Source organism: Tinamus guttatus, unplaced genomic scaffold (assembly GCF_059628265.1).
Source record: "Tinamus guttatus ecotype Peru unplaced genomic scaffold, ASM5962826v1 Tinamus_guttatus_pri_ptg000383l, whole genome shotgun sequence".
Lineage (NCBI taxonomy): Eukaryota > Metazoa > Chordata > Aves > Tinamiformes > Tinamidae > Tinamus > Tinamus guttatus.
The window spans coordinates 2,703,565-2,717,928 of NW_028288917.1; the positions used below are offsets into that span (position 1 = coordinate 2,703,565).

The 14,364-nt window shown below is 38.1% G+C and overlaps 1 protein-coding gene across 2 annotated transcripts; it reads left to right on the forward strand.

Annotated features, from left to right (window-relative positions):
• The first annotated feature begins 305 nt into the window (after positions 1–305).
• ALKAL2 (ALK and LTK ligand 2) lies at positions 306–14,155 on the forward strand. 2 transcript variants are annotated; one of them, XM_088530600.1, is made up of 6 exons: positions 306–547; positions 964–1,294; positions 3,621–3,674; positions 3,792–3,872; positions 6,175–6,240; positions 13,483–14,155. In XM_088530600.1, exons 2-5 carry the CDS (start codon positions 1,036–1,038, stop codon positions 6,237–6,239), a joined length of 459 nt encoding a protein of 152 aa, XP_088386726.1. In that variant the 5' UTR covers positions 306–547; positions 964–1,035; the 3' UTR covers position 6,240; positions 13,483–14,155. The 2 variants fall into 2 exon arrangements, with proteins under 2 accessions (XP_088386726.1, XP_010209955.1); XM_010211653.2 differs by lacking the exon at positions 306–547 and having other exon boundaries at positions 882–1,294.
• The last annotated feature ends 209 nt before the right edge of the window (positions 14,156–14,364 follow it).

The following is a 14,364-nucleotide window of genomic DNA, read 5'->3' on the forward strand; positions in this document are numbered from 1 at the left end:
GTTGTTCCCGGTAAACACGCGGCTTCCCCGGCCGCCCCCGCGGCGCGGCCCCCGGCGAGGCACGGCCGCGGGCCGGGGACCCGCCTGGCAGCGCGCCCCGCCGCGCCGGGGGCATCAATATTTCAGCGCCTTCTCAGCGCGTTTCTAATTAAAGGCTCGGGCGAGGCGCTTCCCCGCCGCCCCCTCCCGCCGCGCGCACACGCTGGGGACCGTCTCGTTACGTCGGAGGGAGCAGAAGGAGTGACGGGGCGGCCGGGAGCGCCAAGGGGAGGGCCGGGGGGACCGGGGCGGGCGGGAAGGGAGGGCTCGTGCAGCGGCGACGCTGCCGGGGTTGCCAAGCGGACTTTTATTGTTTTCCACCCACTTCCAAGTCGATACTATCTGCCGTCTCATGTCCTCCCTATATCCTATATAAGCGGCGGCGGGAGATGGAGTAGTTGTGGACACGGCGGCGGGAGGGGGGCGGCCCAGCCGCGCGACTCGGACTCGCCGCCACTCGGCAGGAGGCGCCGCGACGGACGCGCCGGAGTGCGGCGCGGAGAGGCAGGTAAAGCGGCCGGGCCGGCTCGGGCGGGCGGCCCCGCGCCCGCCGTCCCTCTCCTTGCAGCACGGGGCGCGCACGTGCGCGGGGCCGCTCCGCGCAGGGGCTGCCCGCGCGCTCTCCGCGACTTGCGAGGAAAGGCACGAGAAGTAGCGGCTCGAGCGCCGGGACGGCGGCGGCAGGCGCGGGGCGCCCTGCGGCGAGCCCCGGGGCCAGGGCGGGCTCGCGCTGAGCGCGGCCCCGGGCGCTTCCCCGGCCCCAACTGGGCGCAAAGTTGCCGCCTCCCGCGCGCTTCCCCCCCACCACCCCCCAAGCTTTATGTAACTTGAAAAGCGGACCCGCTGCTTTTCTCCTGTAACGTTTCTAGTCCCGCCGCCTTGGGCCTCCCCATCTCCAACACACCCCTGGTTTTCCTATTTCAGGTAAAGAGGAGGCCTCGCACAGCCGCGGATCCTTCCTTCCCATCCACTCTGTCACCCGTCGGGTCAGCTGCAATGAGTGGACTGCGCTCTCCCGGCTTGCTGGGGCTAGTGCTCCTCATGCTCTCAGCAGGATATTGCAAAGAGAAAACCGACTCCACGGATTTGAAGGACAGGCAAAGTCTCTTAAATCTGATCATGGAGATTATTCAGGAACTGAAAAGGTACCACCTGGAGAAGGACAGTGGGGTGCAGTACTTTTCCAAACATGACTACACCTTAGACCGAAGGGAAGTGGCAGACTATGGGGGATATCAGGATGAGCAGAGAGTTGGTAAGTGACAATCCATGACTTCGGGGATTTTTTTTCTTTCTCTACTGCCTTGGGCAATCAGAAATCACAGCAGCATGCTAGTTTTATATCAAGAACTTATCACTCGCAATACCTACTATTCCCCTTGTTATCAGCAAATCATATGGACTGCACTTTCAGAATTGCAGCTTCTTCCCCAAAAGCTTACCTTTTTTTAATTATTATTATTTTTTAAAGTCCTTCCTGGAAATTACCAATAATCCTGTGCAGGACTAGACTGTGCCCTTACAGCATTCACATTTAAAAGTCTTTCCTACAATTCAGCCTTATTGAACTTTTCACCCCTACTTACGAGTCCCGTTTGTACTCTGGTGCTAGCATCCTTGAAATACTAGAGGATTGGCACAGGGTACTCTGCCACTTCCCAAGCCCATTCCTTCAGCCATCATTCCACTCATCTGAATTTCTTTTCTCTAATCTCCAGTGAAAATCCATATTTATTTATTTATTTTTGTAAGGACATTGAAAATTGTATAAGCAGTCCAGAAAGAGTCACAGCAAGCCCCATGGTGAAGGATAGCTAAAGCTCAGTTTCACAATGTACTTCTGTGCATCCGTCTGAAAGCTGATTTGGCTTCTCCTGCTGCCATGTCTAATTTATTGTTCAGTGTCATTCCCAAACCCAGTCAGTATTATTGCTGCTCAGCTTACACCTCCTACTGGAAATGACTTTCTGAATATCTTCCAGCAGAGGTCTGTTCATTTTTCTTTTTCAAACTGGCTTTCACTTTGCTACTTATGTGTCCATTTATCTCATAAAGCTTCTACCTTTTCTTAATTCTCACTATATTAACAACCACAGTGATCAGCTGTTGTTGATGATTGTCACTAAAATGTTACTGTAAGTGTTATCTCCACCTGGATGATGCATGAACATATGAAGAGTTTTGTTCTAGTTAAGATCAGCACACACTGCACATTTCATGTGATAAATGTTGAATACTTAGGAGGCCAGACTGGCAGTGGACTGGAATTTACACATTCTTAACTTGGAATCTGGGCCAAGTTGGCTATCCTACATCTGTGAGCTGGTGTGAAACACCTGGCTCTTGATGATACATTGTGCATGTGCATATGAAACCTCTTGAGAGCAGATTCTTGGTACTGCTGCCGTTGTCTTCTAACAGGATTTGTCATTCTGTTGTTATAATAGAATTATTACCAGTCATTCTGAAAAGGTTCCTTTCCAGAGGACTCTACTGCTTGGAGACCTTGCAGTTTAGGTATCACGGTCCCAGTGAGCCAGTCCCATGGGAAATGCCCGAGTGAAGCATGTGCGTCTTTAATACGCTTCGTGACATAATTCGGTCAAATATGATAAGGTCAATTTTACTTACACTCACTAAAGTTAGAAGTAAATGAAGAATGACTTTCGAGAAGTGTCTAACCTCACTAGTCAGTCAGATCTGGATGGAAATGTTCTCTGCTTTATATCTGATAAGAGGTGCCAGGGGAATGAAAAAGGCTGCTCATACACTGTGTGGTGCTATATTTATTTGACCATAAATGTATCATACACAAGCATCACTAAGCTATCAGCATAGAGTTTGTAATGGAGAGCAATCAAAGATAGCTGTAAATCAGGAAGACACAAGCAAAGGTTAGGGCTAAAATGGATTTCAGTAAACCAGTTTCATTTTGCCATCTGCTGAACACAAAACGCGAGCCAGTAAACCACAAACATAGGGAGCCAGAAGAGAGCAATTTGCTTGGGATCATTTCCTGTGAAGTTTATTTACAGCTAGAAGAAAGATTCCTGTAAGTAGATCAATCCCGTTTCATGATTACAGCCAAATAGTGCTTGTACCAAACACTTCTGAGAAAATAGTGGATACATTTGCATAAGAGAATCAGAAGAGATTGGGATACCAAACTTCAATATATTTACTGATGTTTACCATTAAGGGAATATGTCATTTCTGAGCAACTGTGAACTAATTTTTCTTAAAGAATTTAAATCTAGGTAAGGTGATAATGCAAATCACAAAAAACTAAAATCTGGGTCTTAGTTGTCAGCAGCATTAATGACTGCACACCTAACAGCTGTATGTTTCATCATCACAGTGCTCTGCAGTACTTTTTACTGTGGCTCCATATGTAAAACCAAAAATTACAATTTGGTCCATTGTACACAAACAAGTTTTGATCTTTGTGTGTCTGTGAAAATGTAGCAGTGTTTTTTTTGTTTATCAGAGTTTATCCTCTTTTTTTTAAAAAAAACTATACTTGGCAAACATAGTTCCACTGTAGCACAGTGAATATATATATATTTTTTTCTGTCCAACAGAAATAGTTCCCAGAGATTTGAGGATGAAAGACAAGTTTTTAAAGCATTTAACAGGTATGTTTAATTTTGCATTTGTATCCATTATTTCATCTACAAACTGTAGGCTGCACTGTTCTTCAAATAGCTCCTGTGAGCTGTGCTGATTAACAAATTACTTTTCTTATGTTTCAGGTCCTCTCTACTTCAGCCCTAAATGCAGCAAACACTTTCATCGACTTTATCACAATACAAGGGACTGCACCATCCCAGCATGTAAGTGCCAAAAGCTAAGGTTAACTTTCATAACTTTCACCAGATTCGTGATACTATGCTAGGCTATGTTTCTCTCAGTGAAGTCTGGAGTGTTCTGAAAGGTACTAAGTGAGCTTTTACAGCATGCTTGCTGGGATTGTATTACTGGCTACAACTTCAGTACAAATACACTGTGTAGAATGACTGTAAACACTGCTTCCTAGACACCTATGCATGTCTGTTTTATTCCAAATCACAGGTGTTTATTTTGCCTAGGAACATATAACTCCTTTCCCAAACTGCTTGTATTTAGGCAGTCCCAAGACAGAATCAGAAAGCCAGATAGGACTACCTTCTTCTTATGAATTATCTTATGGAAAGCATATGTTACAACATATTACATTTTGTCAAGTCAGCTTGTCAATGATCTCTGTAAATCTTTGCAACCCATCTTCAGTGAAATAGAGAAGTATAACTTACTAGAGCTTAGTAATCCAGCTGATAAACAAACGGCAGTATCTCAGTAGCACAGACAATTAAAAAGAAATCAGGAATTGACATTTATCAGTCAGTAGATATGACTACAGATAAACAGGCAGACCTGTGGAGTTAAGAAGATGCTATTTTAGTACAGTTTTTTTAAGAGTGGAAGAGCACTTTATTTTACTTGTCTAAGGTCAAGCAGTTGGGTCAGTAGCAGAGCTAGGAATAGAATCAAGAGTTTCAGATTCCAAATTTCAAGTAGTAATATTTCAGCTCAATATATTTTAAAGGCATTTGTTAAAAATTGAAGACTTTCTTCCTAATTATAAGTATTCAGATTATGACCATTTTAGAAAGATAGCAGGCTACTTACAATAGATGAAGAATTACAGATAATGGCTAACCAGGTCATGTTCAGCTTACATGGGTTGTAATGATGGAGTTATTAACAACTAGTCTGTTGTTAATGAGGAGATTACCTTTCCCATGAAGGTCATTGCAAACATCATTTGGCTCGGCACTAACTAGTACCTTCAGCTGTGAAGCTACAGAATACTTGGCCTGAAAGCCTGAATTTACTTTTTCCTCTCAACAGGTGAAATACCTATCTACACAGTGATTTCTGAGTAACGGAACATAATTTGTATAAATGGCAACTACAGCATATCTAAGTTGTGATTTTGGGATTGTTGATACTGATTTTCAGTCACTAGGCTAGACTCTCTAGCATCTTCTTAAAACAGGTTTCTTGTAATTCTTTGCACATAGTACCGCATTACTGATCTTAGATCAATATCTATTCAGTAGGTAGACACTGAAAGGCAAATGATGCTGCAACAAGGCAGTAACTAGTACGAACATGTTCTGCCGCCCTACTTTCTAGTGCCTTGTGTAGCATAGTAGCCTTGATGTATGCACACTGACTTAGTCTGGTGTCTGTTCATGGCCAGCTTCCACATAATTTCCTCTCAGCCATGTCAAGGAAAAAAAATCACGTGTCCCTTGATTCATTTTCAACAAAACTGACGCAAAATTACTTTGCTACGCAGCTGCTTATTATGAATGCATCAAAAAGCAGAAAGTGCCTAACACGAGAACTACTAACAACAAGTATGAAATAGCTGTGGAAAAAAGCACCTAACTAGTTTTAAGATTAAACCTGATACAGTTATGAATGGATTTATATGATATGGCTCCTTATATAGCTAGAGGACAGACTTAATGTTCCTGTGATACTACAGGGAGCATCAAAAGAATAAGTGAAGTCATTCTACCTTAGTATAGGGGAATTTGTTATGTTTCTATCAACATCTATCTATCAACATCATTCTATCAAAGGTGTCTACCTTACTCATCTAATATACCAGTTCCTTCAGAAATAACATATATTGGAAAGCTGCGTTATATTTTAATTATGTTATTAGACCTATTCACTGAGGGCTGAATACTAAAGATGTTTTAGCAGTACATTTTCTTCCCCTAATGTGGAAATACTGTAGTTACATGTTTAGCTCCCACACTTGAATACAGGCAGATACATAAATTTTCATGCATCCATGCACTCAGATAATGTCTACATATCTATATTAAGATATGCAGATAGTTGTATGTACTAGTTAGACCAGGATTACAGTTATAACTGCTGCACACTAAATTTCTAGCTCTGAAGAACAGATTTCTATTACTGTTACAAACTAAGATGTCGATTAAAGTTTATTGTAACAGTAATTTGCACAACTTCAACAATGTTGATTTTCATAAGGCAAAACTGGTCACTTTAAACGTGTATATGTTTATGGTGGTTTTTTTTTTTTTTTTTTTTTTTTTTTTTCCATGACAGACTATAAAAGATGTGCCAGGCTTCTTACTCGGTTGGCAGTAAGCCCAATGTGCATGGAAGGATAAGGTAAGCTTTTTGATAGTCAAAATAGCATTCTGTGGCATAGTAAAACTGGATTTTGCACTTACAATGTGGCAATTCATGGAGTATAACAACAAGTGTGCTTTGGCTGAGGCATTCCAGTACTTGGCATTGTCTTAAAATCTGCCAAAATATTGGCCATAAATAAAGGATACCCCCTACTGGAGGCATTTATATAAAAATACACACGCATCAGCTGCGAATTATTCATAGCAGTATGTAGTTAGTAGAGAGTGAATTTGCTGCATAGAACAAAGCCCAACAGCTGTAGCTGATTGAGTTGGCTCAGTATACAATTGTATACAATGAGAATGGAAGACCTTTTATGTGCGCAGCTGTGGATTTATGGTGTACATTTTAATATGAATTAATTATATATAGCTATACATATCAAAAGTTTATAAATGCAGATAAGTTGCAGGTGCTTTTATGATAATTCAATGAAAATATATTAGTAATATTGACAAACTAACTTTATGCTACTCAGATTTCTTGGCATTTCCACTGTGTCCATCTTTTATATCAATTTGTTATATCCTTCTCTCTTAACTTAGATGCACCTCTAATTTTCAGCAGTGCTTTGGTAATTTCAGAGTGCACTAAAACAAAAAAAGCACTTTTAAACTACCTGTGCTTCTACAGTATTGACAGATAGGAACACAAAAGGACTAATTTAGACCCTGACCTCTGATAAAAGTCCTAAATAATAACCCATGCTGTCAAACCTATATGTTTTACATTGATGACCAAAAAATGTATCTGGTGGAGAGACAGTGAGGAAAAGCATTAAATATTATACATCTTAAAGTGCTCACAGTATTTTGCGTAGCATTTTCACAAGCATTCTAGGAAATGTGTTCACAACACATGTAAAAATGTCTGGGAAAAAAAAATCAAGTTGTTAGTGCTTTCCAGCCAAACTGGGAGAATGTTTGGAGCAGAGTCACACACAGATTCATTATGGGTCCAATATTGTTCAATATTATCATCACTATCTTGGGTAACAGGAGAAATTACACCCTATTTATGGATGACAGTACTGTAGGAGAACAAACCATGAGAGTACAATATTGGAATAAAATACTGGAATTGAAAATAATCCTGGAAAATTAGTTGACTAGTCTAAAAATAGGATGCAGTTTAAAGGAAAGAACAGAATTTTGGAGTCATGTATGAATGATTAACTGCAGCAATATTGGGCAAGTTGTGATTGGCTGGATAGATAAAAGTTCTGTAAAAATGTATGACTGAAGTGGATCCCAAACTAAGCACGAGTCAGCTACATCACACTGGATGGAAAGACAGATAACATGCTGGAACAGAAGCATAAATACCTGGAGCAATCCCTCCACTGGTGCTGGTAATGCCTCCACTGGAATACTGTATTCAGTTAATGGCACTGCACTTGAAGAAAGATGGGTGCTTACTGCTCTAAAGGACAGTAACATGGATAATCAAAGATCTAGAAAATACAATTTATATAAAAAATAAAATGAAAGGAATAAGCAGATATATTAGAGTAGGGAATTCTTTCCTTCCTTCCCTTAGAAAGTTCATGCACCCCATCATGAAAACACAAACATATAACATGAAGGAACAGTAAATAGTAGTTCTAATCTCAACCTGTGAGTCTACTAATATATATAGACATATATTTTATATATATATATCCATTCCTATTTTGTTTAACTTGACTAAAGGACATGTTTGAATGGGAGTAACATTCCACTTCTGTTATCTGCCACAGACATAAATAAATCACTAATAGTACCAGTGCTCCTGACTGACCCATATTAATAGAAAGAAAGCCTATTATCCACCAGAGATGCCTTGAAATCCATGGGGGTCCCCATAAAACTCTTGAGTCTTTCCTTCTCAAAGCTTTTCCACCTCATCAGTTCTCTTTGTGTGGCCAAAGCATCTCTTACAGAAAAGTATAATGCAGCCTTTACTTGTTTGCATCATTTCATTGACTGAGCATAGGGAAATTGTTTCCTTTTTGTATTACTACTAATCCAGACTTTCTGTTGTCCAAAAAAAAATGCAACATTCTGAACACTGCAGCATTTATACACAGGAAGACAACATTTCAAAGCAGTGCAATTTACTTAAATTATTATTGCATTAGAAAACTATCCATAGCCTGACAATATGTAGACATTTCCAGTCTCTGCCATAAGGTTACTAGTTTCTAAAGGGCAGACTAACTCCTCAATCTTAGATAATAAAATAATTTTATGTGACGTAATTTAGGTTACACTTGAGGTTTACTGCATGGCTCTCTCTTTAAACTGTTTCTACAGAGATAATGTTTAGAATAAATAACTCACCTTTCAAAAATGTAGGATGATTTAATTTTCCTTGGTAGCTATTTTTGTCTTACATTCAGGTATTTAGACACATGCATCTTTACAAATAGTGATCTGTTCCAGTATGTAAGCTCACGTGTTCTAACCCAGTAAAAAAATCAACATGCTTGATTGTCCATGCCTACATTTTTATCCAAAAAGCATTAAAATTCCTATTTTGCTCAGAAACTGAAGCTTATTTTCATTGTAGGCTTGTGACTGAGCTATAGACAAATTACTGGTTTTGATACTTGGGCGATCCGATAGCTCTTGCATATTTTCAAATCCACAAACAACTCTCTGTGTTTAGAGATCAATTTTTGGAAGAAAACAAATAATGGATGTAGGTTTGGTTTGTACTTAAGATGTGCTTTGGATTATCATAGCCCTACACCACACAAAAATGCTGAAACTCAATGCTAAAATCAAACAAGACAGGAGAACAGGAATTAGGCATCTATTACTACCATAGTACATAAGTGATTTGTATATGTGTGTGCATGTTATTTTCTTGAACAAAAAAAAGCATTCACTGCTAAACCAGCAGTTTAGCAAGATGATTAAAGTTCTTAAACTCACCTTTTTTGTACTCAAATCTACAAAAGTCTTCAAAAATAATAATTAATTTATGACTATGAAAAGGTTTCACCCTAAAAGAGAATATATTCCTTTCTGTTCCTAACTCATGAGGTCAGATCTATTCATTTTTTAACATTTCTCATTAGAGACAATAGTCATTTTTTTTTTTAGTTAAAAGATACGCTGATACCCTCCTATCAAGTCACGTTCTCTCTGCAAGACCAGGATTGAAACCCCTTCTCAAGGAAACAAGGTTTCCTAAGAAGTGCTTGGGTGGCAGATACACAAGATAATTCAGTCAGGGATATGCACAACACAAACTTAAATCTACTTATGGGATCAAAAATTAAACCTCTTCAGAGATGGATCACCCATTTTACAATATGTCTGAGACATTCATTTTCTAATTTTTTCTACACTTACCTGACTGGGCTCTATCTGCTTCCTTTATGGAGCATTTTTGCTTCATATTTTGCCCACCCTACGATGAAAGTGATGGAAGGGCAAGGGCATTTGACATCATTACTTTGGCTTTTGGCAGATTCAAATCTTACCATTTCTGTTTGAAAACTGGAGATGCTACTGTTGGTGTTCTCCCTTCTGCATCACTTGTTAAGTGTCTGTTAAAGACCAACAGTGATTTCACAAATTAATCTTCCTTGTAACAAAAAGAATAGTTCAAAGAGTAGTATCACAATATGGCGTGCAAAAGCTTGTAGATAAACTACAGGTTTAATTTATATATCTCTGAAGATTTCTTGGATTACTTTGTTGATAAGGTACCTACCTTTGTGAATTTCACACCTGTGTTGTTAACATTTTTACAAGTTTCTACAGTTATTTCAAATGAACAAAATAAGAAAAGCAGTAATACAGTCAAATCTAAACCAATCCGTGCAAATAGTCTTGGGCTATTATGAGAAAAGGAGCTTTTCTTTCCTTGTTTCATAGAAAAGCAAAAATAATTAGCAATATTTAAAGGAAAAGAGCAACAGAACTGATATTTCTTGCTTATACTGCACGATAGGACAAGAATAAATATACATACATATAGAGGTCAGAGATTCTTTAGAGAATTTCTAACAAAAAGCTAAAACACACTGATAACTGACATTTCCCTTGCAATACAGAAAAGTGTGTGGAAGTTATAAATAGCCTTTAAGATGTATAAAAAATAAACCATATTAATAATATACATTTAAAAAGCTGAAAGTATAAACTTGGAAACTAACAGCATAACAATACAACTGAAATACCCCAATAGACATGCCGTTCTTGTACACCATATTCTATATTTATTATTTCAAACTATCCTTAAACAAAAATATCTGGCTCTTGCTTAAATTTTGCTACAAATTTCCTCACAATGGAGCAACATCCCTTAATTGTTTTTTCTCTCTCACACACATAATTTTTTATTCAAAGCAACACAAAGCGGACTGTGGCAATGTCAGACACTTCCATTTCAGAAAACAAGCAAAGGTTGAATTAAGATGTGAGGTTTGTGTGTTGTTTGGTAAAAAATGAAATTTGTTCCTAGAAAATATAGCCGGATACATTCCCACACAACTCCCAGGATATAGTCACTCACCTCTGCTCAGTGACAAGAGGTAGTTCCCAAGGAATTAGGCTTTATAAAAACCATTGCTTCAAACTAGCTATAGGCAGAATACATTCCAAGTTAATCATGTAGCATAACCCAGCTTTGTTAATAGGCACTTCTGAATACCACAGTTTAACTTACTAGGGATCTCTAGTGGATTGCACCAGATAAAACATTAACAGTTTTACCATTCCTATGTATGGATCTCTGTGATTCAATGTTTATTTTGCAGCATTCGCAGCTGACGAAAGGAAGGGAATTTTTAATGTTAACACATGGAAATTTTTCTACAGTATTTTAAGGGTTAAAACTACTTGCCTGGTATTTTTAAAGGTTATATTGACATTTAAACATTAAACTCCTCCCTTATACAGAACAGCTCTTTCCTAAAGCTTATGTCTATCATCGCTCACAGACAAGAGCTAGAACCAAATCTGGAAAACTGTGTTATGCTTTTACACTATCACTCATTTGCGCTTTTTAAAATAAAAAAAAAATTGTAAAGTTGTAGAATTGTAGAGTTTTGGGGGGGTCTTTTTGTACTGAAAAAGAAAATGTAAGAAACAGAAAGAGGAGAAAGGACTTGTACGGCTGCCAGTATAGATACTGCAGTCATACAGTGTTCTTGCTGGAGATCCTGGATACATTTGTCATCCTTCAGCTAAGTTGCAGTCTATTCTTCCTAAATTTGATTTATGTAGCACAGACTATGTGAAATAAAGAATACTGCAACAATTGATGGTTTAATGCTGCCAATATTGGGCCTTTGCATGGTTTTCTGAAAAAGCGGAGGACTTAGGAATCTGCAGTTTGCCAGAGCACTGAGAACCACTTAAGATCCACCACTTGGGTCAGATGCCCATCCAAAAGCAGGTGCACATGAAATAACAACAACAGTGTTGTATGCATGAAGAAGGCCATTGCCCCTAAGTTTTCAAACTTACTGGGATGTGTGTTTTCATTAGCAATGAAACTGTTTATTAAATTCTCAGTGTGCAACTTCTCAGCTGTACTACACTATGATCAGAGTAAAAGCATATTCATTTGTTTGTAAACATCACTTTTTGGTTTAAATACAGCACAGTATGGATATACACACAGGAAAAAAAAAAAAAAAAAGCTAGATGAAAAAGGAAGACAGAAAGGACTTCCATCAGTTTCTCCTCTAGGAAAAGAAGTAAAATATGCATTTGTCCTACCTGCAAAACCAGAACAAAACTAAACTACATTATGCTTTTCTGTAACATAACTCTATTACTACATTTTCATAATGCTTTTATAAAAATCACAAAATTAAATATGTTTAAATAGAATACTACAAACAAATACTTCTGTATGAACCAATAGCTTGATTACCAATGGAATACATCTACTTTGGATGACTTTGGATTCAAATTCAGTTACAGATTATGTTAAAGCAGAAATAAATTCAGAGAAATTCAAAATATCAGATAACAAGAGAGCCAAATACATGTGTTTAAACATAAAATATGGAAGTTTTAAGCTTGGAAAATGGATCCACTGCTTTCCCACACAGACTTCTGGTATTCATGATACTAAAGTATGATACCACACGCTACCATGATAAAACAAGACCCCTTTGACTCTATTCTTTTCTAAGCAAATTGTCTCATATGTGCAGTTTCTGTTCTCTAATTAAACTAAGTTCAAGGCGCATTTTTTTTCTTTCAATTAGGAAATGAACAAACTGTCACCTTTACCCAATTTCATTTACTTCTAAGACTTGGAGCATTTGATAATCATCTGTCTGGTAAATGCAGTAGTGGAAAATGTGGTCAACAAACTCAAAAGTTACAGAATGGAGGATGGACTTCTAAATATATATATATATATATATTACTATTTCCTTCAGAGAAGTAGGTTTATAAAAAGTGTATGGAGAAAAGTGCTGGGGTAACTTCACCACTCGGCCCTTTTGAATTAACCTTTTAAGCTATTATAAAGTATCTGTTTAAGTGACCTGGAAGTGTCTAATTTTATAATCACTGATAACAGTCATAGAAATTGTTTTGATTTGATTCCAAGAAACCCTTTTGGGTAGAGTTAATAGAACTGGCAGCAAATTCAACCAAAGCAGATCCTACTCAGCTTGTGTTGCCTTACTATTTGCAAGTCCCATGGGTAAGATTTCTATTATTTAATCTCAGAAAGTTGTTTTTATTTGCTTATAGTTTGAGTCCAAGTTTCTTCACCACTGGGACCAACAAAACACTGAATCCATTCTAGATCTTTCCAATTTGACCTTGATAATTTACATTACTAGATACTCTATCAGCTTCTTCTTGACATCAAACCATTATGACAGACATTTGCAATCTGTTAGTACTATCCTTGATGTTTACTCATGCTTTGATCTCACTGCTGCAGTCATAGGAACAAACCAAGCTGATCTAAGAACATATTTAATGGATAAAACTCCAGGTCTTCCAAATTCACTCTACCTGAAATGAAACACTGCAAGGAAGGAAGACTTCCAAAACTTCGACCTAATCACTATTTTAGTCATCAGGCTGATATCAACTGAACTAAATCAGGAATGTGCTTTTAGAGCTTTACAAAATTATTACCAAATTCTCCAGTTTTATTTACTTCCTATATAATAAATGCTTTTTAAATACTTGTATGTGAATATGAAAATGATGAAAGGCAATTTTCTTCTTTCTTTTAATCCACCAGATGTTATTACCATGAAAAGAAACACCAGGAACCAAGAGAAGTGCCTTGGAAACCAACAGGGAAATAGAACTTATTACCTTTATAACATATTCCATTGTGAACAAGAGATTTATTTTTGCAGATTGACAGACTACTTCCCATAATTCTTTTAACATGCGTTTTGTATGCTGTCAACAGTTTGCAGAATGACATTCTTTACAGTAGTATAACTGCCAGTAGTACTTAATGCTCCATACTTAAAAAACACACTGTACAACTGATGTATAATTCTGCCAAAAATTACATAAACACAAACACTTCACCAAGAAAATTGATGTTCTGTTGCTTAATTCTGAGGTTTTAAGGAATGTTTGTTTGTATATCTAGAACTACTAAAGATCTGCTCCACAGTAGTTGTGGTCACTTGCTATTCTTCATGCTTATGCAATTTTTTAAAAGTTTGGTTAAAACAGACTTGCATTGGGGTCACATTGTACCCTAGGAGTACAAATTGCATGACAAACAAACATAATTCCCAGTAAACATATTTTTGGGGACAGTGGAGCATGGATTTTGTACACACACTAAAGCTGCCATTAATCGACTTTATATAATAAATGTATAAAACATTCCAGCTAACGTGCAATATGTAAATACTGTAAATAAACATAAGTAATAAAGTGTTTGGTATTAACTTATCTTCATCGTGTTTTCTTTTCACCCCTTAGAGTCCAGAATTAGAGAAAGAAAGAAAGAGGGGAAAAAAAAAAAAAAAAAGAGAGGAAGCTGTTTTCAGGTACTTACTGTAATTTAGCCACACAACCCTTTTGCCAATGAATGTGCTTGTTTGGATTAAAGGAAAAAACGACACGCCCCTCAGGCCTGTAGCTTGGACACCCTCTA

What these genes read in the sequence shown, in the direction of transcription:
- ALKAL2 (XM_088530600.1), top strand. Translation starts at nt 1,036, where the DNA reads ATGAGTGGACTGCGCTCTCCCGGCTTGCTGGGGCTAGTGCTCCTCATG. An exon ending in TCAGGATGAGCAGAGAGTTG is followed by an intron (nt 1,295 to 3,620) that starts GTAAGTGACAAT and finishes TCTGTCCAACAG; the next exon opens with AAATAGTTCCCAGAGATTTG. An exon ending in GGACTGCACCATCCCAGCAT is followed by an intron (nt 3,873 to 6,174) that starts GTAAGTGCCAAA and finishes TTTCCATGACAG; the next exon opens with ACTATAAAAGATGTGCCAGG.